This window comes from Rhea americana, unplaced genomic scaffold (assembly GCF_003343005.1).
Source record: "Rhea americana isolate MKP2758 unplaced genomic scaffold, rheAme1 scaffold_173, whole genome shotgun sequence".
NCBI lineage: Eukaryota > Metazoa > Chordata > Aves > Rheiformes > Rheidae > Rhea > Rhea americana.
In genome coordinates this window covers 1,278,334-1,303,190 of record NW_028185850.1, presented here as the reverse complement: position 1 = coordinate 1,303,190, position 24,857 = coordinate 1,278,334, and the positions used below count along the sequence as shown (strand labels likewise).

Below are 24,857 nucleotides of genomic sequence, written 5' to 3'. Positions count from 1 at the left end.
ATTGACTCAAATAAATATCTCATACATAAAGATCTTACTTGATACAAACAGCCATAAATCCACAAATAATTTTCAAGTTTTCAAATAAATGATAATACAATTTGGTTAAGGAGAAGAAATTATACTCCTTCTGAAGCACACAGCCTGTTTTTTTTTTTTTTTTAATAAAAGGTTTACTAAGAATTTGTTTATGCATATGAAAAGTGAATCATAATTACTATATACAAAGTCTAAAGGTATCTAAAGTTCTGGTGAATGTGCTTCTCCAACTATATAAGGAAATGACAATGTTTGGCATGCAAAGGTACACAAATTCAAAACAAGTTTTCAGTTTGTTTCAAGCTTCACTGAAAGAACTATGGCAATCTCATGAAGAGTAATAATGCAAACTGCCAAATACAGATTATTATCTTTGAAAGTACACATTCTTAAATCTACACATGATATGAAAACAATTAAATCTCATGGAATTCATTATTATGCCAGCTACACAAACAAGTCAAGCAAAACAAACACAACCCATCCTATACCAATATCCTACTTACCTGTCTGTCTGTAGCTTCCAAGTTCGAGTGTGCTGAGCCGCATCCCCATGGTGCTGCTGGTGCAAATGCTGAGGATGACGCCTTTGYTGTTGCTCTTGCTGGACTTCTACCCAACAAGGAGGGACAGTGGCTGAAAATCGCGGCGTTAAGGTCTCAAAACGGGTTAGCTCCACCAGGGATGTCAGYGTTTCAAGGGAAAATGCCTGATCCACTAACAGATCAACTCCTGAATAATTAGAGAAAAAGCACATTTACTACACAGATTTTTTTTCCCCAGAACAGCCTATAAACCTTCTGAAATATATCTGAACTGTTGCAAGTAAAATTAACTACATGTTTTATGAATTTTCTTTAAAACAAACAAAAAGTCCCAAATGGAAAAAAAGTGTCCTTGAAGGCAGTATTCTTCGAAAAAAGCTCAATCGTAGTAAGTTTTCTAAGTACTGAGAGCTTCAAGTGTTCTGTCTTGAGTAGCATCAGGAAAAAAAAATTAGCTCTACTTTGACAACAYAAATATGATTAAAACTTTTTTTTTTGAACATCCATTGACTCAGATGAGAAAAACTGAAAGTTTTATATTCTGAGAAAACAGACACATGGAATTACTATGCAATTTAAACAACAGTGATAAATSTTGTAAACATTGTATTATAACCTGCTCGTTGATGTAATTTGTTTTATGGTGGATTACTAGAATGTTTTGGAAGGCTCTCAATTTAGCTTAAAAGAGGGATAAGAGAAAAACAGAAAAGCACAACATGTTTTATGTAACACACTTAAAAGACAGAGCCTAGACAATTGCTTCAAATATCTTGTCCTCATATTCAAGTGCTAGCCTGAAAATACAAATTCACAGGGTATTGATCAAAAAATTATTGAAAAATGAAATATCTCAGGGAGACAAACAGCCAAACCCACATTACAAAGGAACTTTAAAAATAACGACATTTCCTCAGACACAAAAAAAGGGAAGATTTTAGGGAAAATTAGATATACATAAGGTCAATTTTCTAGATTTTGAGCATCTTCAATTAAAAGTGCATTTCAGAGAAAGCTTTTCCTTCTAGAGAAACTGATATTTCATGAGGAGAAAGTCTGCTATCTAACTGCTACTGTCACTGCCTCAGGAAAACAAACACACACACACACGTGTGCGTGAGTGCGCGTGCGTGTGCAACATAAATACAGAAAAAGAAAACAAAGCGTCTTCTAAGTCTGAACCTAGAAATTGCCTCACAAGGCAGTTATGGTTGAAATCAGAACAAGAAGATTACATTCTCCAGTCTGAGGAGAGAAAAAGCGCGTATTTCTCCTAGGAAAGTGGAGAGGTTCAACATAGGAGAACCATCCAAGTCAGAGAGAAAATCCACACTAATTGCAACAACTACGGACTTCTGCTTTTCAATCCAGGAGGCAGGAAAGTGCCAAAGTGACAGCCTTAGAAATTTACTTTTTCGTAATACAGCAAATGCCTGATTTCTTTTTTTTCATTTCCAAATATGACCCTCATGAGCTAGACAATATTGTAATAAGAACCAAGATTATAGATGAAACTGCATATCAATTTAATTTTTCAGCAGATTGTTTTTTTCCTGCTTTTTTCTGCCCACTCCCACCAAAAAGAGAAAAGTTCAAAGCAGAGTAATGAAGTGCAATGATGTGKCCATCTCCTAAACCGAGAAATGAATAAATTTTCCAGTACTGTCAAGTCGATTCAGTTTCTTTTGCAAAATCACATGATTTTTATGTCATAATAGCAAGCCCCTTCTGTCCAAGGGCAAACAGCCTTCCAGGAAGAGAASTGGTATGGAAGTGACAGCAGAATTTGAACAAGGCTCAACCCAGATAATACTATTACAATCAAACAGTAGGAGTTCATAATATAAGCTTGATTTTATAAATTGCGACTGTACTACTTAAAGTATAGAGATCATCAATTCCATTGTTTGCAATAATACTTATTGAATACTTTATTCAATAAATTATTAATTTTATGAAATAGAGCTGTAAAGCTTCTACATGAAACTTTAACATAATTTTAGATATTGAACATGTGATTTTAATTCCAAATACAGAGCTCAAGCCTATCTGCATTGTGAGAAATACTCAACTCTTGCAAAATTACGTGTTTTTTCCCTGCCAGCCCTACTTACAGTAACATGCAGAGATTAGAAAAACAACTAGTTATACAAAAACTTTGAGATTTGGAAACTGATAAAATATTATGCTCATTCATAACGAGTGATGACCACAGAACTACCAAACTCAAATTAGAGCTATAAAAACAAAAACCTACATATTATTATATAATTCAAAAATAACTTTATTATGCAAATTTTAAAAGTAAAAAAGAWGCTTATAGTTAGGTATATTTAAACATGTACAATTTACCTGTAATGCCTGGACTAGAAGGATTAGATAAGGGCTTGGTGCCTTCTGATGACTGTTCAACACCTTTGGAAAGGGATCCATCTACAAGGATATCAGCTTCATCTATGTCATCGCAAGTTCCTCCAATCTGAAGGAAATGAAGTTCTCCACCTAAATTCACCACAGACAATAAAAGAAGCAAGTTCAGACAGGCATATAGTTAAACTGAACTCACCAGATAGGCTTCCACATTAAAACAGTAATTATGTAAGACCTGTAACAGGTAAGATTATATATGAGCTGTCACTTTGCCTTGCTTCACTTTTTTCAGGAAGAATACAAATCTGAGAACTATAAAAACGCTAACTCTGTTTGTGAATGGTATAAAAGGAAAAAAGAAAATGTTAGGAGGGGCAGTGGAGTAAGTAATTAACCAAACAAACCCCAATATAAAGCCTAAATTATAGCCACTATGACACTTTACATAATCCAAATTACCAAAAAAATGGTCTTCTACTGTGTCATTATCAGCTACTTACTGGGGCGGGGGGAGTCCTAGGGAAAGTTTCCTGTAGCTTTTCTGAAAGTTGATTATTGAATGCCCTTTACTACCTGACTAATCTGAAGAAAAATTTTGCTTAGCAAGTTATCCAAGTATTAGAAACAAACTCAACAGGATACATTTAATGAAAATCCAAAACAGATGCATAATCAGCAGATACACTAGCAATAGATCCAAAGGTTGGCGTAAAAAAAGTATTTCTAGTAAATAATAATTATAAATGAACTCTGCTGAGATCAGTAGCTTGCAAAGGAGCAATCTTATTAAACAAAGAATTTGGGACATGATAGGAAACACAAACCTTGACAGTCTCATTTGGTAAGAAGCCAAACCTCCATTTATTTCCTGTTCTGGTTACTGCTGAAAGAGCAGAACAATCTACCTGATCCAAACTGGAGAATCTCCAGTTCCAGAAAAGGAGCAAGTACGCTTAATAAAATGGAAGTTCAATATACTGCTTTCACCACCTGTCATGTTTTCACCCCAGTGCAGAAGAAAGGCTGCAAAACCTCGCAAAGATAGGCCAAGGTCTTTAGTGAGGCCTTACCTCACTAAAAGAAAGAAAACACTTCGGGAYTGATCATTTGGTCCTCAAGATAAGCTTCTGTTACTGCAGTGCAGAGTACACTGCTAATTAACGGGAACAAACAAAAAATCTGCCTTCCTGTTTTACCCGTAATACAAGAGGAAGAGAGAGTTGTAATCCTTGAGTTCCTGATAGACTCCAGCATTTTTCTAATGGGATTTCTGTGCTAAGCTTCAAAAAAAAAAAAAAAAAAAAAAAAAAAAAAAAAAAAAAAAAAAAAAGTTCTGCAGAAAATTTTATCATGAACTTCAGAAATACAGTATTAGCCTGTGAAACGATCTGTCTACGTGCTTTGGTACACTTTTCCAAACCCTGCAGGTGGGCTCCACTTCTGTGCCACTAAAAGAAGCATTTGTTCTCGCAGAGTATCTTCTCACAGAAGATGACCTTTGCATGATGCATGCTTTTTACCACAGCTTCTGATAAGGCAGTGCCAGGAAAAATCTGTGGCTGATTTGTCATCCTTGCTTTGCGTTATTACTGGTATGTCCGGTACTTTCTAGTTCTATCCAGATAGTGAACACTAAGTTAGCTAGTTTACCTGAAGACTTCACTTCCTGACAAAAAAACATAAATGCTTCTTTTGCACTACTAAGAGGAAGATATGTAAGCTCACACTTGCATACTCAGTGATCACATAGGAGAATAATGAGCATATATCTGTATACGATGTTAAAATAACACATTCAGAATAGCGGTAATTTAATTCTGAATTGTATTTAAAATCAGTAAGTTGCTTGGAGATTGAATCCTTGGATCCAAGAATCTGATGAGTTATACAAACAGAGCAAATGAATCATAAATCCATCTAAATAAATCCCAAGCTTCCTTTTAGCAAAACGGTGATCAGCTGCAGCAAAACAGTACTGGCACAAAATACACAACACTTTATAGACTAGGTCACTGCAGTCAAAGCCAGTTGAGTGAAACATTCAATATCCTGAACATTTTCTAMACTCCAGAAGGAATCTGGAGTTTAACAACTGTCAACAGCAAGTCACCTAAGGATGTGGTTGAACAACACTGGAATAAAGGAATTAAGAAAACTAAGTCATACCATAGAAAACTATCCACAAATAACATACAGTCCTTCCTCTGTCTCACTGCTGGTTTGTAGAAAAAAGGGTTAGTTCTGAATATGTTAATATAAAACACTTGAAAAAATTCCTTCAGAAAGTTTTCCAAAAGCATCACTCCAACCAAATTTATACTATCCTGGGGGATTTAAGCAGTAAAATTCCATCCTGAGCTATGAAAAAATAGAATGCAATTCAACAGGGACAAGTGAAAGCTACTCTGCCTAGCTAGAAATAATTAACTGCACTATTACAGGATGAAGAAAAATCAGCTGGCCAGCAGTTCCGTAGAAGAGCCTCTTGCRAGCCTGAAGATAAACCTGATTCAATTTCCTGCTTAGAAGTGCAAACATCCTACTGTATATATGCACAAGTGGTCTATACAGCCTGCAGGGTTAGTAAGGAATTTTTCTCTTCTATTCAAAGACATCTGTTGGATAACTGTGCCCAATTTAGGGTATCTCATCAAGACACGTATAACTAACTTGAGAAGGTATTTTGTGAGAGCAACTGTTTCTTTTTCTTTAAGACCTGAAGAAAGTTTAAAGGAATTCAGGATATTTAGCTTAAGAAAATAAATAGCTGGAGCACTATATAGCACTATATAAATATACAGAAAGCTGTTTCTTTGTTTCTTTTTTTGTAGCAATCTTTACCACATGCACAAAGGATAGAACAATGCAATGACTCAAATCAGCAAAGATGATTCAGGTTAGACATTAGGAGGGGAAAGAAAAAAAAAAGATCATTGCAAGGATTGTGTGCATTACAAGAAATTTCATGAGTAGGCTGTTAAGTCTCCCATGCTGAAAATCTTCAAAAACATATTAATCTGTATGTCTTTCAGAAAGGATAAGTATAATTGATCTTGACTTGAAGATGACGTTTTAGGATCAATTCCAAGACTAATTTTGGCGTGGCAAAAAAATTCAAACCCTCCCTACCATGATTAGCCCATACCACCTATGAAGGAAGAAAACTGAAACACTTTATTGACTCCCGAACTTCAAATATGACAGATAAATATGACAAAAGCAGAAAATAAAGGCTAATAACAAGGAAGGGACAAATAAGATATATAAACAAATAGAGAACAGGAAAGATATAAGGTGTATTAAATACACTAATCTACAATGCAAAAGCAAGTAATCTGTTATAATTGAGAGAGAAATTTGGGGGAAGCCATTCTCAAATGGGTGACAGTGCCATCCAGCCCTGTCAGGCTTGTGACAAGAAGTACTGGCATATACATTTTTGACAAAATCCTGCTCCAGTCTGAAAAAAAACCCACTACTCTACTGATACTTTCCCCACACATAGGAGCGACTGGTAAAACACTCTTGTTATACTGGAGCACTAGAGACAAGAATTTAGGAGGGGAACAAGGCATTATAAGAATGAACATTCAAAAATCACAAAACGGGCACAAAGGAAACAATGCTTTTAAATCAAAATATAAGCCAACTGGTAAAAAATAAAAATTTACATGACAGAAGAATTATGTTTGTGTTTTTTCCATCTTTTCCAGCCTCCAACTCTGAGCTATGGACAATAGGCAAAAGAACAGATCTGATCTGACCCATCAATCACAATGCGCAAGAAACTCACTACGGAACTTCACAGGGAATTTTTGCCTGGAGGCTTCAGAGCAATATAGGTAGAAAAGAGAACTGCTGAAATACAAAGGTAGTAAAGTTTCTCTCCTATGAAGAAAACAAGTATAAAACCAGTTACTTTTGCGGGTTTTTTCTTCCTCAAACTAAGTCTTACTACCTCCTTACTACATCTTCTTCAAATACATCAGCAGCAAGAGGAGGACTAGGGAAAATGTGGGCCCGCTACTGAATGGGGTGGGGGCCCTGGTGACAAGGGATACAGAGAGGGCAGATTTACTGAATGCCTTCTTTGCTTCAGTCTTCACTGCTAAAGGGCAGCCCTCATGACTCCTGCAGCCTGCATGTGAGGGAGAAAGTCCAGAGAATGGAAGACTTTCCTTTGGTTGAGGAGGATAGGATTAGAGACCTTCTGGGCAGGCTAGACATCCACAAATCCATGSGCCCRGATGGGATGCACACACGGGCACTGAGGGAGCTGGCGGATGTTGTTGCCAAGCCACTCTCCAATATTTTTGAAAGGTCCTGGAGAACTGGAGAGGTGCCTGAGGACTAGAAGAAAGCCAGTGTCACTCCAGTCTTCAGAAAGGGCAAGAAGGAGGACCCAGGCAACTATAGGCCAGTCAGCCTCACCTCCATCCCTGGAAGGGTGATGGAACAGCTCATTCTGGATGTCATCTCTAGACATATGGAGGCAAAGAAGGTGATCAGGAGTAGCCAGCATGGATTCACCAAGGGGAAATCATGCTTCACCAATCTAATAGCCTTCTATGATGGAATGGCTGGCTGGGTAGATGAGGGGAGAGCAGTGGATGTTGTGTACCTTGACTTCAGCAAGGCTTTTGACACTGTCTCCCATAACATCCTCCTAGATAAACTCAGGAAGTGTGGGTTAGATGAGTGGACAGTGAGGTGGATTGAGAACTGGCTGAAAGGCAGAGCTCAGAGGGTCGTCATCAGTGGCATGGAGTCCAGTTGGAGGCCTGTGGCTAGCGGTGTCCCCCAGGGCACAGTACTGGGGCCCAGTTGAACTTTTTCATCAGTGACCTGGATGAGGGGACRGAGTGCCTCCTCAGCAAGTTTGCTGATGATACCAAGCTGGGAGGAGTRGCTGACATACCTGAGGGCTGTGCTGCCATTCASAGAGACCTGGACAGGCTGGAGAGCTGCGCAGAGAGGAACCTCCTGAGGTTCAACAAGGGCAAGTGAAGAGTGCTGCACCTAGGGAATAATAACCCTAGGCACCAGTACAAGCTGGGGCATGACCTTCTGGAGAGCAGCTCTGCAGAGCAGGCCCTGGGAGTGCTGGTGGATGACAAGTTGACCATGAGCCAGCAATGTGCCCTTGTGGTCAAGAAGGTCAATGATATCCTGGGCTGCCCTGGGAAGAGTGTTGCCAGCAGTTCGAGGGAGGTGATCCTGCCCCTCTCCTCAGCCCTGGGGAGGCCTCATCTCGAATACTGTGTCCAGTTCTGGGCTGCCCACTACAGGAGAGACATGGAGCTACTGGAGAGAGTCCAGCATAGGGCTATGAGGATGATCAGAGGGCTGGAGCACCTGCCCTATGAGGAGCGGCTGCGAGAGCTGGGCCTGTTTAGCCTGGGGAAGAGAARMCKGAGRGGGGATCTTATCAATGTGTRTAAGTACCTGAAGGGASGGTGTCWRGGGGACRGGGACAAACTATTTTCAGTTGTCCCATGTGACGAGACAAGAGGCAATGGGCAGAAATTAATGCACAGGAGGTTCCGCTTGACCGTGAGGGGGMATTTCTTCCCTGTGAGAGTGACGGAGCCCTGGAACAGGTTGCCCAGAGAGGCTGTGGAGTCTCCTTCTCTGGAGATCTTCAAGGCCCGCCTGGATGCAACCCTGTCTAACATGCTCTAGGTGACCCTGCTTGAGCAGGGAGGTTGGACTAGATGATCTCCAGAGGTCCCTTCCAACCTTACTGATTCTATGATTCCAAAGAATAATTAAACCAAAATGACTTAAAAAAGATTAACTCTCTGTCAAGAGTTTTCTTAGATGTAAAGCAAAACAATAATAGCATTTTCACTAGGACTTGACCCTCGCTAGACAGAGACCTTCAAAAAAAACCCAAGATTTGTGAAAGAACTGTTTCAGGTGAGCACCATCCAAGATCCATCCAAGAAACGGTATTATGCACTCAAACAGATCTCACAGACCTACAACACCTACTCATCCATATACCAAATCAGACAGTTTGGGTGAAAAAGCAGCTGCTTTAGCCCTGAACATTTCCAYTTGTTGGCTCATTTAAGTGTGTGGTGTGAACTGACACCTCATTTTCTTACTTTGCAACACTTCAGGAGRCCTTTGGATGCCAACACTACTACCTTGTCAAGGGAAAAGAGTGATAGTGGTGACAAATAAGTAATTGAAAATTTAAATGATATTTTAAGATATTCATAGAAAGAAATACAAGTAAGCACAATTTTCAAAACTGGTAATAAAAATGCAACTACAGATTTACACTTGTATTTTAAATGAAAAAGACACAGTTCAGATAAGTTCCTCTTCCATTCATATTCTAAAGGTAAGTTTTACAAAATTGCCTGAATAAAGGCAAATACTAAGCTAGGCAGTGAAACTAAAGAACAGTCTGTAACACACCAGAAAACGGTAGAATATATACTCTGGGGAAGGTCTCCTTTTAAATAATTTTTAAAGAACTGCAAATTAAAAAAACAAACAAAAAGTATTAGATGAAAATTGGACTCCAAAGAATGTAGCGACATCTGTAGTTCTGGAAAATTACGTATTCAAGCCACATTATATCTGGTCCATATCTTAAATACTTCATATTAGTATTCAAATATCATCCTGACTGCACCCCACCTGTGAACATATTCAAGGACAATAGAAAACTATGCAATAGGCTGACAGCTAATAGAAGATTCAGTTATTTTAGATGTTACAAAAGCAGAATTTAAGCTGCATCTTGTATTAATTACGCAAGACAAAACATTTTAAAACCCTTGTGCAACAATACATACAAACCACTAACAATATGGGCATTAATTAGCCTTTCTCCCTTAACCAGYGGCGAAAAAGACAGTAAAACTCAAAGTGATTAAAGCCTACTATTTTTCGCTTGACAGAATTGGAACTAAGAGTATACTTACACACTTGCTTCCCTCAAAGGTCAACTACTTCTGCTTTGAAGTGGGGTACGAATAATTAATTATTCCTAAGCCACAAAGATTTAAGCACAGGGTGTCTGAAATATAAGTCTACGAAACATCCTCTAATAAAAACACACAAAAAAAMCCCAAACAAATAAACCCACAAGCCAAAAAACGAAACACTATTCAGAGGTTTTTTCTTTCAGCTATATCTTAAGGGCAACTACAGGAAAAATTACATAATCTACCAATGAAATTACATGTCAAAGCAGAAGCAGCAGGAAAAAAAATGATATTCTATATGTCAGAACTTGCAGGTGTTAAAAGCATTTCTTTGCCCAATCTTAATATCTGAAAAACTAAACAGTCAAGTACTATGCCACTGCTCTTCCAAGCATTTCCAGGGTCTGTAAGTAAAAATACAGTAAAGTAAAAGTTTTGGAATCTATGTTACTGCACTAAAATCTACTTGTTAGAATGACTGACATTTAATACTTCAGCATTCTACCTTCAACATGTTTCCTCCCCCTCTCAAGGTTCAGCTTTCTATCCCTGTCAGACTGCAGGCAGCATCTCATACAGGGTAGTAAATGTAGAGAAGCAAAGACCATGAACTCTTGATATTGGAAGAAACCCCCAAAAATGGATTTAAGAAAAATAAATTCTCTATCCACCTGGCAGATAAGCAAGTAGCTTGACCCATTTACAGTAGGAAGTTTAAAGGATTTTTATGATTTAACAAAAACTAATCAAAATCTCTTCCTGTATCAAGATAGTCAAACATACAGAAAGTTCTCAAAAAAAAAAAAAAAAAAAAAAAAAAAAGTTGCTGTGATACAAGGCAAGGTTTTTAGATTACTTTTCCCTTTAGTATTCCTTCAATTCTAGACTGTGTAGCTATTTATAAGAAATTAAGAGAAGAGTCATTCTTTAAAAAGCTTCAGCTCTGTGGAGAAGGACCTAGGAGTCCTACTGGACAAGCTGACCATGAGCCACCAATGTGCCCTTGTGGTCAAGAAGGTCAATTGTTTCCTGAGCTGAATTAGGAAGAATGTTGCCAGCAGGTCAAGGGAGCTGATCCTCTGCCTCTACTCACCCCTGCTGGGGCCACATCTGGAGTACTGGGTCCAGTTCTCGGCTCTCCAATGTAAGAGAGACATGGAGCTACTGGAAYAAGTTCAGCGAAGGGCTACTAAGATGATYAAGGGACTGGAGCATTTCTCAGAYGAAAAAAAGCTGAGAGMGCTGTGACTGTTCATGTAGAAGAGAAGTCTGAGAGGGGAGTTTACCAATGGGTATAAATATCTGAATGGAAGGTATCAAGAGGGGCCAGACTCTTCTCTGTGGTACCCAGCAATAGGACAAGGGCACAAACTGAAACACAGGCAGGTCTGTCTGAACAGAAGGAAGAACATCTTTACTGTGAGACGGACACAGCACTGGAACAGGTTGGCCACAGAGGTTGTGGAGTGAATATYTCTCTGGAGATATTCAAAAGCCAACTGGACAACCTGCTCTAGGTGACTCTGCTTGACCAGGAGGGTTAGACTAGATGATCTCCAGTGATACCTTCCAACCTCAACCATTCTGCAATTCTGGGATTCAAATTTTGGCATAAAGAGTTAGGACTCTAGGCTAGGGACTCAACTAGTATCAAACTCTGAGATCTAGACTTCTCAGAGGTTGGTCCCTGAGTATTTATGACTGCTTTAGACATCTCTTAAGAGTGAGAAAAATTACCCAGCAGAACTGATCAAAAAGTTGTCAAAAAAAGAATACTGAAATTGAAAGCTAAAGACATTTAAACAATGTAAATAACTGATTTTGCATTCAAGTTTCATGGCAGAACAAAAAAAACAAGTTCTAAATAGTGATGTGGTATACATAATAAAAGCCAAGAGTTATCAATCAGTACAAAATGAAGAGTCATCATGGTAGTACCTTGAAATGGGAAACCTGAGGGCAGAGGGATGCCTGTGGCTTAACAGGACTAAAGAAAAATAAAATCTTAGCTATCTTAAATGCAGTAAGAACAAAAGAAGTCACAGTAAAGCTATTTAGAAATTATTAAACGGATACAATAACATTGTCAGAGAGAAAAAACACTAACAAAGCAGAACAATTTGTTTGTCTACTGTGAGGAAGATAAAGTAACAGTCAGTAACAGAGGTGGTGATTATCTAGGCAGTAGACACAAACACTCCTACACTCAGAGAATAAATGCTCCCAAATCAGCAGACTCACATAGCTTTACACTCAAGGTCTTCAACAGGTTTAGATAATACCAAACCCTAAAAAAAACATAATTATATATGCAAATACTGGAAAGTACCGTGCACAACAAGCGCTTTAACTTGTCATTAATCTTAAACCAGAATACACACCCAAGAAAGATGGAATAGATATCATAAAAGATACAATGACTAGTAGGTTTCTACAGATAAAATGCTTTTTTTAAAAAAAAAATAAAGTTCAGTCAGCAAAGTATAGGTAAAAACATGATGGCATAGATGTGATATATTAGCAGTTTCCACAGGCATTTAACCTGATAGCATGACACAAAAAAAGTTCCATTTTAAACAGGAAAAGAAAGATGATTAAAGCAGAAACAGTTTAGCTGACATTTCTTCAAACATAGTTCTCAAAAAAAAAAAGAACAATGTAGTAAATCCAGTTGTTTATATTCAGAATCTGCAAATACCAATACTAGCTATTAATATTCAATGTTTTCATCCAAGATAAAAAATGCTGCTAAAACTCATGGTAGGTAAGTGATAAAGACAGGGCCCTTAATAGACATGCTTTTTTAAAAAACAAACAAACAAACAAACCAATAAGTTATAGCTTATCTTTAAGAAATAACACAAGTCACATCTGAGTGTAACGGCTGCTCACAGAACTATGTCTTTAACATGATGTAACCATGAAAAAAAAAAGTGTCCTTTTACATTTTTCTAAAAAGAGAGAGAGAAAAGATAATGAAGTTCAACATGGCAGGGATGGGAGTTTCTCCGAAATGTGTGAACCAGCTCACCCTCACAGAGACCATTTCCACCACAGCTGCAATAAAGTGCAGGGGAACTAGCTAAGACATTGGCTCATCAAAGAATTCAGAGCTGGACAACAGCCAGAGCCATAAGCTCTACACTGATGTGACACAAGGAGGCAGGACTATGGAGGGGGCATTTTCTCCTACAAAGTACCAGTCACCTGGACTTGAGCTATCCATCAAAGTGTCACCCCCAGAACATCCTCTGTCTATTTTTAAAAAAGATTTGACAATTCTACTTGGATGGTCTGGCTCTCACAGTCAAGAAAGATTAATCCCAATTGCAGAAAAGCCTAAGCAGAATCAGCAGGCCTATGTGAAACAAGGTACAGGTCTCAAAAGTGATCACTGGAATAAGATAAAAGCATTTTCCTCCCTACCCTTCTGAATAACTCCAGTTACATACAGGAGGCATTTCTGTGAAGCAGATATCGAATACAGGAATAATTACATACAAGAATTTTTTGTTTGTTTGTTTATTCTGTATTCTGTTGTTAATTCTGTAACATTACCAGAACAGATTTACCAGTACACTGGACACATCTAAGAGCTGTTCTCGTTTTAGAGACTAAAATCTACATTTAAGATGAGGAATTAACAGAGCCCATATTCTCTAGAGCAGAAGTAAATTGTAAATAAACTTGATGGAATTTATCTATTTCTATTTTGAAACTCATGCTATAACATAACTCAAATACCATCAGATAAAGCACTTTAAAAGTTTTTAAAGAAAAGTCTTACCTTTGGTGCAAGCACATAATCTGTCTGTGCCCGAACAGTATATCACAGAGACAAACATATCTGGTTCCTCAGTGCCCTCTTTTTTAGGTGGCTCCACTTTGGCCAGAATTTCAAAGTTTGAAAGATCTAGTATTTTTACATATCCTCCCTGAGTAGTTATTACCAGGTGCCCAAGAGTAGAGATCTCAGATCTTCTCTCTCTCCCACTGCCATTTTTAGAAGTCAATTGCATTTCCTCCACAGGCTCCTCACAGTCATCCTCTCGATTATCCAATATATCTGGTGGGAGCAAAATCATTGAGGTAATTGTGTCTTGGGGGTCTTTGATATGCTGGATTTTTACTGGTTCTTCTTCTAGGGTAACTATTCTAGTGGCATAATTCATTTTATAAAGCACTAGGTATCCACCACTAACACTTCTCTGTTCAGGTTGAATTATTAAAGGAGTTGGTACATCTGCTGGTGACTCATGTTGGATTACATCGATACTTGTGCCATTCACTACAGCAAGACTTGATTCTATTTCACCCTTTCTTCTATTACATAGTGCTGAGTTTAATTTATTTAAATTATTCAAGGCCTCTACTTGATTTATTGCACTCAGAGATTCAACAGGGCAAGTCCGCAGTCCTACTAACAAATGAACTCCATCTGCACAAGGAGTGATCGAATCAACACACAGGTTCTCCTCCTCTGCAAACTTTGGCAGACGCAGGCACTGAACCAAAGTCCCAGGTTTGGGAACCATAGAGCTCCACTTGTCCGAGTCTGGAGAAGTTAAATTGGCTGCTGCATCTGCAAACTGCTGAATGTAAGTCACAGGGGGATCCTGTAAAAGCAACTGTTCCTGACTGTCCAGCTCCATTTCAATGATCTGTGGAACTGTGAATCCATCATCATGTATACTTTTACTCATAATATTGTTCATTTGTGAAAAGAGCTTTCCTGCTTTTTCATCAGACTCCTTAATGCTGTATAGCAGCAATACAGGTAAAGTCCTCCGTACCAGAGGCGAATTCAGTTCTGAATTAGTGCAGGATTCATTGTCAGTTGATCCCTGCTCTGAGACACTCTCACCTCGAGTCCTGCTTAAGCCATCCAGTGATCTCTGAGAGTTACTGCTAACAGGAGAGGTAGCAGGTGATTTGTATGTTAATAGACCTCCAGCTAATAAACAAGGAAAGGGAATGTTGTGTTGTTCTAGATGTTTTTCCTTCATCTTTTCACTCTTACAATTGGCCAAACATGGATTTGCCCCAAGTTCTTCCAGATCCTTAACTGTATCTTCCAGGACATTTGCAACAATTTCCCATTGAAGTTTCTCAGGCTGTTGAAGAATGCTGAGAGCTGTTATATCAAGGCTGACTTCCATAGTTTCTTTTTGTGATGTATGCCCTTTAAAATAAAAAAGATTAACATAGTATATGCACAGAAAAGGAATCAAATTACTTACRTTATGGACTTGTTTTCATAATCAAGCAGTAAGCGCCTGCTGTACAGATTCATCATATTAAAACATACCATATGTTTGAGATCTGATAGTCATGAAACAGAAGACCTAGAAACATTCCTTCCACAGTAGCTAATGGTTCTCCTTATTTTATCAGCAAGAAGGAAAGTAAAGAAAACAGGACATTAGCCTTTGCAACAGGTCTTCCAGTAAACAATCTTATCTTTCTGACAATTATTCTACTTGGGCTAGTCCACCATACCAAAAGCCAACTAAGCTAATCAACCTGAGTCATGCTCTGTCCTGAATTATTGCCCCCTTCCAAACAGCCCAGTACCATCAAGAGTCTGTAACACTGCAGATTCATTCTTCACTTCTAGTTGTAAAACACACCATTTTCTTCCGAAACTTGACAGTTCCCCATCATCTAACAGACCACCTAACTTAAAGAGCTCCAAGCTACAATGAAACACAACACAATAAACACAGAAGAGATGACTGATCAAGTTGAACAGTACTGCCATAACAAAAACTAATCAAAAGAGTTCAACTAAATAATGCAAAGATTTAATTGATTACAAAGGGCACAGCACAAACTCGGATAGGAGGAGACAGAAGCATAAATGAGAGTATAATTTTTGCAATAATTTATAYTGAAAGAATTTTTCACATCTCAAGTCTATTCCCTTGTGCATATGCATGTTTTCCCCCCTCCACTAATCCTCATTCAAAGTTATAAACTAAGCAYATAATCTTTTCTCCCATCAAAATTTCTGTGTATACCTCTAAGAAAACAATACAAAAACACCATTCACAGCACTATTCTGCTCCCACATGAAAATTTTGTTCAGGAAAAAAGAGAAAAAAGTAAATATTCTAAGGTGTATATAYAGAAACAAACAATCAAGATTCAGGAACTCTTTCTGGCAGTTCCCAGAATTTCAAGAGTTTTGTACAGTTGCAGTTTGTTCCTGTCCTAACTAAGTTACTTCAACTTGGTTTATATGTTTTATTTACAGCAAGATAACTGATGTAGTTATCTTAGTATTTTTTTTCCCCTGTAGCTAATCCCCACCAAACAATGACTTAATTACAGGAACGTAGACCTCCCAGGTCAAAATTTAGTTTCCAACACAATGAATGTAATATCCTTTGTTTCTGGCAGAACCTTTTATTTAAGAGTCTGAGAATCTGAGATGAATAATTTCCCTCCTGACCTGTAAATTGATATATGAATCAGATATAACCTACCTGTCACAGATTCTGATCTGGAATGCTCTTCACTGTCTGAATCCTCCAATAGATCATCACTGGAAAAAAAAMCACAAATGAGACCAGGTACACTGTAGCTACCTTTTTATTAATTAAATTTTAAAAATTACTGTATTAAAAAATAAATTGTGAATTATAACACCAGCATTTCTTTTAGTCAGAACTGCATACCCACTGGTCAACTGATCACAGACAACACTGATTTTTTTTCCCTCAGTCATTGAGGCAGTAGAGCAGCTTTCCATTTGCTTCATTCTACTATCATACATATTCTACTATCAGACATAAATTGAACGAAAATGAAAGCCAGTTCTCAGAACTGTTTCAAAAAACCAAAAAGCAAAATAACAATCAAAAAACCCTTCAGCCTAAAAACCAATGCCCCCATCTTCAAAGTTCATCAAAATATTCTCTGAAAGGTAGAGTGGTCTTTGACTCTATCAAAGTAAATCTGCAGCCGGTATGGAAACTGCCATGGCTCAGAGCAGTCCTGGTCTGGTCATATGTAGTATCTTCCTTTCACAGCACAGCAGCTACCAACAATTGTTTTTATCAGCAACCATTCCTTGGCTCAAAGTACCTGAACATATTTTGACTTCCTCTGAGCTCCTCCTTAAAGAGGCAATCCACAAACATTTTGTCACCTTTAAAAATATTATTAGATGAGTCATGTTCTCATAGAAGCAGATTCTATTAAAGCAGCTCTTAAAAAGGAGTATGCCCTTCTGCGTATACAATTGGCTTNTTTGGTGTGGAAACTGCCACACGTTTGCACATTTTTGATTCAGATCTCCGCAACATTTCATCAGTAGTTCTAAGAATATATGAAGCTTTTACACATCTGGCTTTCCTAAAGAGAAGAAAAATTCCTATTACAGGATCTTTACAAACAGAAAGACCAGCAGGGCCTCTGCAGCGTCAGGTATACTAAAGCATAGCAGCAAGTCAGATGCCATAGTTCAACAAATTGGATACTTCTCTCTCAGGCCCAAGGAAAAGTCTATTTTGGATCAAACCTGATCAACTTTCATTTCACTACAACACAGTGACATTTCAATACTTCCGCTCTCATCCAACTTTCCCTTGAAATTTCAGTATCATTTTTAATGACAGAGATAATGAATTTCATACAAACAAAGTGAAGTGGAAGATGCTTACTCCTGAGCAGTACCATTATACTATCCTTCAATCACCTCTTTATACTGGCTTAATTCTTTAACTTTCAAGTGGCTTATAGCACTAAAGCTGCTTTAAGAGTTCAGACCCCAGCAGCTGCTGGCAATGAGCAGCTGCTAGGCCCTATGCTCAGGTGTTGCCTAGTTTCCTACACATTCCTCAAAAGAGTAAGCTTCTTATTTGCTCTGCAGTTCTGTAGGAACCACAGCAAGCTTAAAAACAAGCTGATACCTGTGCAGGTAGCAGAACTGTCGCTTCCTGTGATGTTGAAGTTAAACGAAAAAACATTGAGAAAACTAGCAAGACTCCTCAACACCTTTTGTCTTGAGCTTTCAAAAAAAGGATTCACTCACCTGTGTGAATTTTAGTGATATGAGGAAGGAGTTCCCAGTAATACAGGGTAACAAGCGCAAATGAAAGTATATTGATTTTGTGTGTATACAGATATCCATCAATAACGTGTTTTCTCACACGACACTTTCTAAGCATCAGTGTACCATCTAACTTTTTAAAAAGCTTGTGATAGAGCTGTCTAGTCCCTTAACATCTGTATGGATGAGTTAAAGATACAAATAAATAAAAATTCCTAGCACATCCACATACTCTACTTCAGTGGCCTATACTTCCAAAGCCCAAAATGCATAATCCATAACTAAAATGAAATGCTGTTCTCAAACTTGCATTCCTCATTATTTTCTCTGCCTCTCATATGTAAATGGCGTTTCCTGGAATATCAGCACGGGGTAGCAATAAGATTCGGCATCTCTCTGTTACTGGAGGATAAAGACTGAAACWGCAAGAGTAATACAAAGCTGGCTTTAAGGACAACTTATGCAGCCTTTTTATTCCTTTKTATCTGAACACGATTCAGCACTTAAAAAAAATTATTCTCTTATCTGTGAAAAGTATAATAATCTTAATCTTATGTTCTACAAAGCATGACTTAACTAAATGACATTTACCACCTACACAGCAACATTTTACATTTTCTGATGTTGAAGGTTAGCATACCTGTCTCCTTCTAATTTTGGTATATCTGAGCAGCTAGATGAATCTTCCAGCCATGCTAGTGTTGGTCTCCTTGAGTCAACCCCTGAGCTCTGTTCTCCTGATAACATAAGCTGCTGCACAATAGCTGGATCATATGCATTGATCTCAAATTTTAAGTGGACCTAAAAACATAGTAATTGGAAAAAAACAGAAGTGACCCTTGATTTAAATCGAGATATGCCTCATCAAAAGTAATTAGTTAATGAAAAACAGTTGTGTATATTGTATACCTTCATAAGTTTGGAAACATCCCATATACAGATCTTTCCTCGTTTTGTTGCAGCAGCTAGGAAATGAGGGCAACTTCCAGATCCAAAGCAGGCTATTCTGTCAGTGCCATCTGTGCAGGGAAATTGTGCTGGACTTGTTGCCAGTGTGACTGAAAGAGGTACATTCTGAGTGTGCTCACCCTTGACAAATGGGCAGTTTGGGGAATGTCTCTCATGTTCAGACCTTTTCATATTAAAAACAAACATATCACACATTGATTTCTTACTGTGATGAGCRTATATATCATACACAAACTCAGTGCTTGAAACAAAGCTGAAACCAAACTGCTTGAACTGTATTATGGTTAACCATACAAGAATGAGGAAGCTACTAACCCTATTTCCACAGCTATTTCTCAATAGCAGATTGTATTAAAGCCTTTGACCATTTAATGGATATTCACAATCATACAAAAGGATCTGCACACAAAGTTCTTAAGATAGTCATAAAAATTAACCATAAAAGAGTTGTAGCCCATCATGTCCTCATGAAGAAAAGCAAGCAGATTACATTCTGCAGAACGTATATTAGAAGAATTCTGATGTTATGAGAAATCATTAAGTAGGCTTATTAAGAGGAAATGGTGTCTAGTCTTTCAGTATTCATTCATACATGCAAAAATCAAAATGAAAGACAGTCCTAAATGACAGATTGACCAATAAGCATGAAAAAGACCTTTTGATCTCAATATATACGGAAGACAGACATGGCAAGGAGTAATTATACTGCTACAAAATGTCTGGAAACTAATAAGTACAAGGAGGAAACAAGGACTATGAGGATAATATTCCAGAGAAAAGTGTCCTGCTAGTCAGGAGCCTGAACTGATCAAATAATGATATAAATTACAAAATAATCAAGACAAAAACTAGAAATTAGACTGCATTTCTGTCAATCTGCACAGTTTTAATTGGCTCTGGAAACTAGTAACAAATCTTGCAACTTTATATAAAGGGCACATATGAACTGCATGGCTACCATACTTTAAGAATTTATCATCTATTGTCACATGCATACAGAAGATTGAGTACAGATCTTTGCAAAGAAATGTTAGCTGTCATTTTTGTCTGAAAAGAAATGAAACAAAATACCAAATTAGAATTAAGAAATAAAGCTACCTATAACTTCCTGGTTTTAGTATTATGTATAAGTTTGACACAGTGCAGGGAATTACTTTGCTATTTGTCCTACGGAATCATTTTTGAAATCCATTCTTATCACTGACACTCCCTAAATTCACCAGAAATTCTGGCCAGATATGTTGACCTTTGTACTTCAAGTTTTCTAACCTCATTAGCATAAAACTAAGTCTACTTCAAATATAATTAAACTTACCAAGGTTCATCTGTAGGCTCCCAGCATACCAAACACACACTACAGGTAAAGCACATGGCTCTGTCATCTCCTGATGAAGCAGGCTATAACATAAGAAGAAATACTTAAAATTTATATAGCATGCAATATGAAACACATTAACTGGCTGATTAAGTCCTCTTCTTACTCTAGTGGCATTGCAAAACACTACATCACATGTATACAATGTCAAAAATTACAGACTGAAGTGGCAGTATTTCACATAAGAAATAGACACACCATCCATACTACAGAAGAGTTGTAGAATCCAGAGAACCTTTGCCAGCCACCGGATAAAAGCCACACACAAATAGAGTAGAACTCAAGTGAACAGCATCACTGCTAAAATTTTTTTTCTTTAGAACAGGCCCACAAGGTTCCAAAAATGTACAACCTCAGCAAAATTTATCTGTACATCTGCAGACTTGTAAAAACACAACTTAAACAAACATTTCCTATTACGCCTTCAATCTGCCAGAATATAAAGCAACGTACATCACTTCACTCCTCTGCAAAGAACAGTTGTTACTAGGTGAAGCAACAAAGGAGAAGAATGGAATTTTCCACTTCTCTTAAGAGTTTTCATTATCACCTTTCAAGTGAATGAGACATACTTGGAAATATGCAGATTCAATTCTAACATATTAATTCCCTGCATCTTTCTTCCTGAACAAGCAGTTTTCTAGAACCCTTGAGAAATTATCCAAAAACATTATCCACCAGCACCTAGCAGGCTTTGCAGTTGATTTCATGAGGCAGATAATATTGACATCAAATAATATATACTACTTAGCCTTCATTATGTAAATCCATATAGTAATTAAAAAATTATCATATAGTAAAAATAACAAAAAAATGGAAATAGGCAAGCATATTGGAGAAAAAAAGTTGAAGCTGTATAAGTCATTAAGCCCAATAATTTAGTAATATAATCTAGGCCTGCTGTCTGTAACACAACATTTTTCTTTAAGTCTCACTAGGAAAGTATARTTATAAAAACACTGACATCAGGCTTAGTGCTTTTTCTGCTTTATTTGCAGAAAACTTGTCTAAAAATAAGGATATTTGCTCAATAATGTAGTGAGGAGAAAAAGAGAGGCTGTATAACAAACAAGTTCATCTTTGTTGTTTAATCCAGATCAATTTGCATACTTGTTTTATATGCACGTTTCTCACGTTTTCTGTGCTGTGCTCCGAACAACAAAGTAGTAACTTTAAGGTACAGAAAAAAATAAGAAAAGAAAAGAAACTTTGGAAAAGAGCTCTCAACAAACTTGTTCATTGCAGTTTCTACATCTGTATAGGGGTCCATGAAGACTTTTGTTTTTCTTTCTCTTTTATTTTATTTTTAAAGTTCTTGTCAAGGAAGTAAATATAACTAAACCTTTTACCTGGTGATAGAACCCAGCTTGAGCCATAGGATCTGGCTGTGCCCACCTATAACCCACATGAGGCCATGAGGTGAATGTCTCCCGTCTGTTAGCTTCACTATACATCAAAGACCTAGAAAAGTAAAAAAAANAAAATAAACTACTTCTGAGATACTTTTACTGATTTATTGGTTATTAGAAATGAGGCAGATAGGTAGCTATAACTTATATTTAGAGTTATTAAAAACTATAGAAAAGTAACAAAGTTCTCTCACTCAGTTGCCTAAAATATATCCTCAGCAGAAGACCAAAAGCAATACAAACCAACAACCTTTGAAAGCAAGAACAATTAACAAAATAAATTTCCATGTAGCCTTTTTGCTCTGACTTCAAAAAAACCATCAGATAGCCAAAGCTACTCTGCATTTAGGTAAGATGCAGAGTTAGCCCAATGGAGCTGCCACAGAGTTTTCACCAATATGACAACTACTGCAGAATTTTGGGTTTATTAAGTGAATAGATACAAATATTCATATTTTGAAATACCCCCAAACTGGTATTCTAGGCTTAACCAAATAATTGTACAAACCCCCTACCATTTGGCATTCATTGCATGCTATAATATTTAAAAATTGTTAGCTATTAAATTAAAAAAAAAAATCTGTAAATTCAACAGCTACAAAGAAAAGAAGCTCCTCTCTTTTCCAGCTTTCACTGTTAATTTTCAGTGCACGTTCCTCATCTGAAAGAGTGTAAGAAACAACTATCAGCTTTTTTTTTTTTTTAAAAAAAAAAATAACTTTGACAAAAGCACTCCAGTATCATCCCACAATTCTTCATGGAAAGGAGCATACACCTAGAAGAACTGGTGCTGCTAGATGGAGGAGTGTCTCTTTTCTTGTTTCTTCCCCTTAAAGACACTCTTGAATGGTGTCACTCTTGTAAAAGAACGATTATATTAAATGTTTCCCAAAGTAGTAAACTATCCTTGCAGCACCCACTTAAGGGTCATCTTAATTTGACATCATACTATCCTAACAGATAGGCCTCAGAGAACTCATCATAAAAGTAATGTGGTAGATACAGTTAAACCTGGAGGTACAGGGATGCAATAAATTTTATTAAATTGAGCAGTAAAAAATGAATAGTCTTGCAAAATAATATTCATATAAAAACTTTCAAAGCATTAATTTACAGCTTTAGAAGATTTATCAATGTTCTAACTAGTCTTGGCTTATGAATATTTAGATAATGGGTTAAACTTGCCTACTTACAAATCACCCCTCAGATCAGAAAGAGATCAAACAATAGCTGATGAGGTAAAATTTTCTAATTAGAAAATTCAGAAGCAGTGTTTATATGCTGCAAAGGTAACAAGTTCATAAACTGTGTCCTCTAAAAGAGGAAGCATGGACATAACAATTCTATTACAAAGAACAAGGAATTGATTGTATGATGTAGCATAGTGTGTATGCCCCACCTTTGGTGGATGAGATACATGCTCGCTTTGCATTCAAAAGAGGTCTGAACAAGCTCTTAAACCTATGCAATTTCTGAATGGCTTAATGTTACACTTTCAGTGAGGTTTACAGTGCTAGCTTGAATACTGCCTGTAACTCTGGACCASAGCTAGCCATTTCCAAGTTAACTGTTCAAATATAAGCATAACCTAACATTATGAAGAGTAAAATCTGGGTAAACACCACATCCCAATGTCAAAATACTACTTAGGAATGCAAGTTCAGGGCTGCAGTTGTTACCTTTCTGAAAGCCTGCTTAGGAATAAGAACAAAGGCAATTCAATCTGACTGGCACTAAAGTTAAAATCCAGACATGGTAGTCCTTGGGCAACCAAAAATTTCTCTAAACTTACTAATATTTAAAGTACACTGTGTGCTAACCAGTTAAACTAGTCATACAGGTAAGAACAAAAAAAATACATAATAGAACTAACTCTATCTTTTCTTKGGCAGACAAATCAAAGTCATCTAAGAGCTTACTCTGATCCAACTAATGGATCAAATTCATCACTTATTTTGTCTTAATATACCTGTCCACAGATCGACCAGGTCCCACACCAAGTTCAGGTCGCGCGCTGGGTAAGAGGTAAGATAACCTATCCATCACAGAGGATGCTACAGGTAAGGCAGCAATATTTTGATTTATCTTCTTGAGTTCATTTACAATGGCACTGGCGACAGACTTCAAAACATGATGAGGAAGGTGAAACGTAACCGTTGCCCACTAAATTAAGAAGAAAAGTATCCAGTTTTTATTCAAAAATTGTAACATATAAACGACAAATAGCTCACAAAGGTGTCAAAAGCAAAACAAATACATATGTTTCACTCTCTCTACATCTGAATGAATTTAAGATTTAATACAAGAGTGGACACAAAAGCAACATGAATATAATGCAAGGAAAGCTAGTAACTTCAAATTTTTAGCTGGAGACCCTATTAGTTTCTTGCTTAACAGGCGAAACATCACACATAAGAACTAACGATCACGTATCACCCTTCATCCTCTTCAAATGAAATCTACCACACTACATCAAGCATGTTGCATGCTCCCACAATGGTGGTCAAACAAACCAGACCTGAGAATCCATGTTACATAGGAGGGAGACAGATTCTCACCTTTGCAACTTTATGATTTGCTGCTGTTTCATGTGAGGTATTTTTTAAACCATCCTTCAGTTGCGTGATGAATAAGTCATAGCCCTCTGTGCTAGAAACATCTACTTTTTCTACACAAGCAGATAGCAGCTGCTGAGCCTAAAATACAGACACACARCAAAAGTTATTGTCCAGGCTAGAGAGCCACACATGAGAATTATACCTGTTTTATTATTCTGGGAAATGTAATTTGGCTTGCCCTAACTTATCATGCATTATATGAGGATAATTCCTAGTAAAATAAATAAATAAATAAATAGACAATTTGAGCAAGCCATTCCAAATTTTACTTTGTAGTCCACTCAATGGACAAACTGTTGCAACAAAGTCGGTAGTTATTGCAAATTCCCTCAGGTAAAACACTATCAAGTGTTAACCAAGACAGCAATACAAACAATTAAAACATGACATATATTAAAGCCAAGAAAAAAGGAATCACATCTACAACTCAGTTCCCTTCRGAAGGTTTTATTCAGCTTCAGGGACAGAAGTGAGAGCAAGAGCAAGGCCCACAAGTCTTGACATTTTTCTGAACAATTTTATCCACTTTTTT

The 24,857-nt window shown here is 37.2% G+C and overlaps 1 protein-coding gene across 4 annotated transcripts in view; it reads right to left on the bottom strand.

Moving 5' to 3' along the window:
- BIRC6 (baculoviral IAP repeat containing 6) overlaps positions 1-24,857 on the bottom strand; it is a 193,391-nt gene that overhangs the window by 150,351 nt on the left and 18,183 nt on the right. For all 4 annotated transcript variants that reach the window (XM_085301178.1, XM_085301180.1, XM_085301179.1 and 1 more), the window contains exons 3-12: positions 24,266-24,403; positions 23,677-23,870; positions 21,648-21,759; positions 20,239-20,321; positions 18,864-19,086; positions 18,595-18,755; positions 16,387-16,445; positions 13,686-15,080; positions 2,937-3,086; positions 546-771 (exon numbers count right to left, since the gene is read on the bottom strand). In XM_085301178.1, the coding sequence (XP_085157304.1) occupies positions 546-771; positions 2,937-3,086; positions 13,686-15,080; positions 16,387-16,445; positions 18,595-18,755; positions 18,864-19,086; positions 20,239-20,321; positions 21,648-21,759; positions 23,677-23,870; positions 24,266-24,403 (2,741 nt within the window). The remainder of the gene's footprint in view (positions 1-545; positions 772-2,936; positions 3,087-13,685; positions 15,081-16,386; positions 16,446-18,594; positions 18,756-18,863; positions 19,087-20,238; positions 20,322-21,647; positions 21,760-23,676; positions 23,871-24,265; positions 24,404-24,857) is intronic.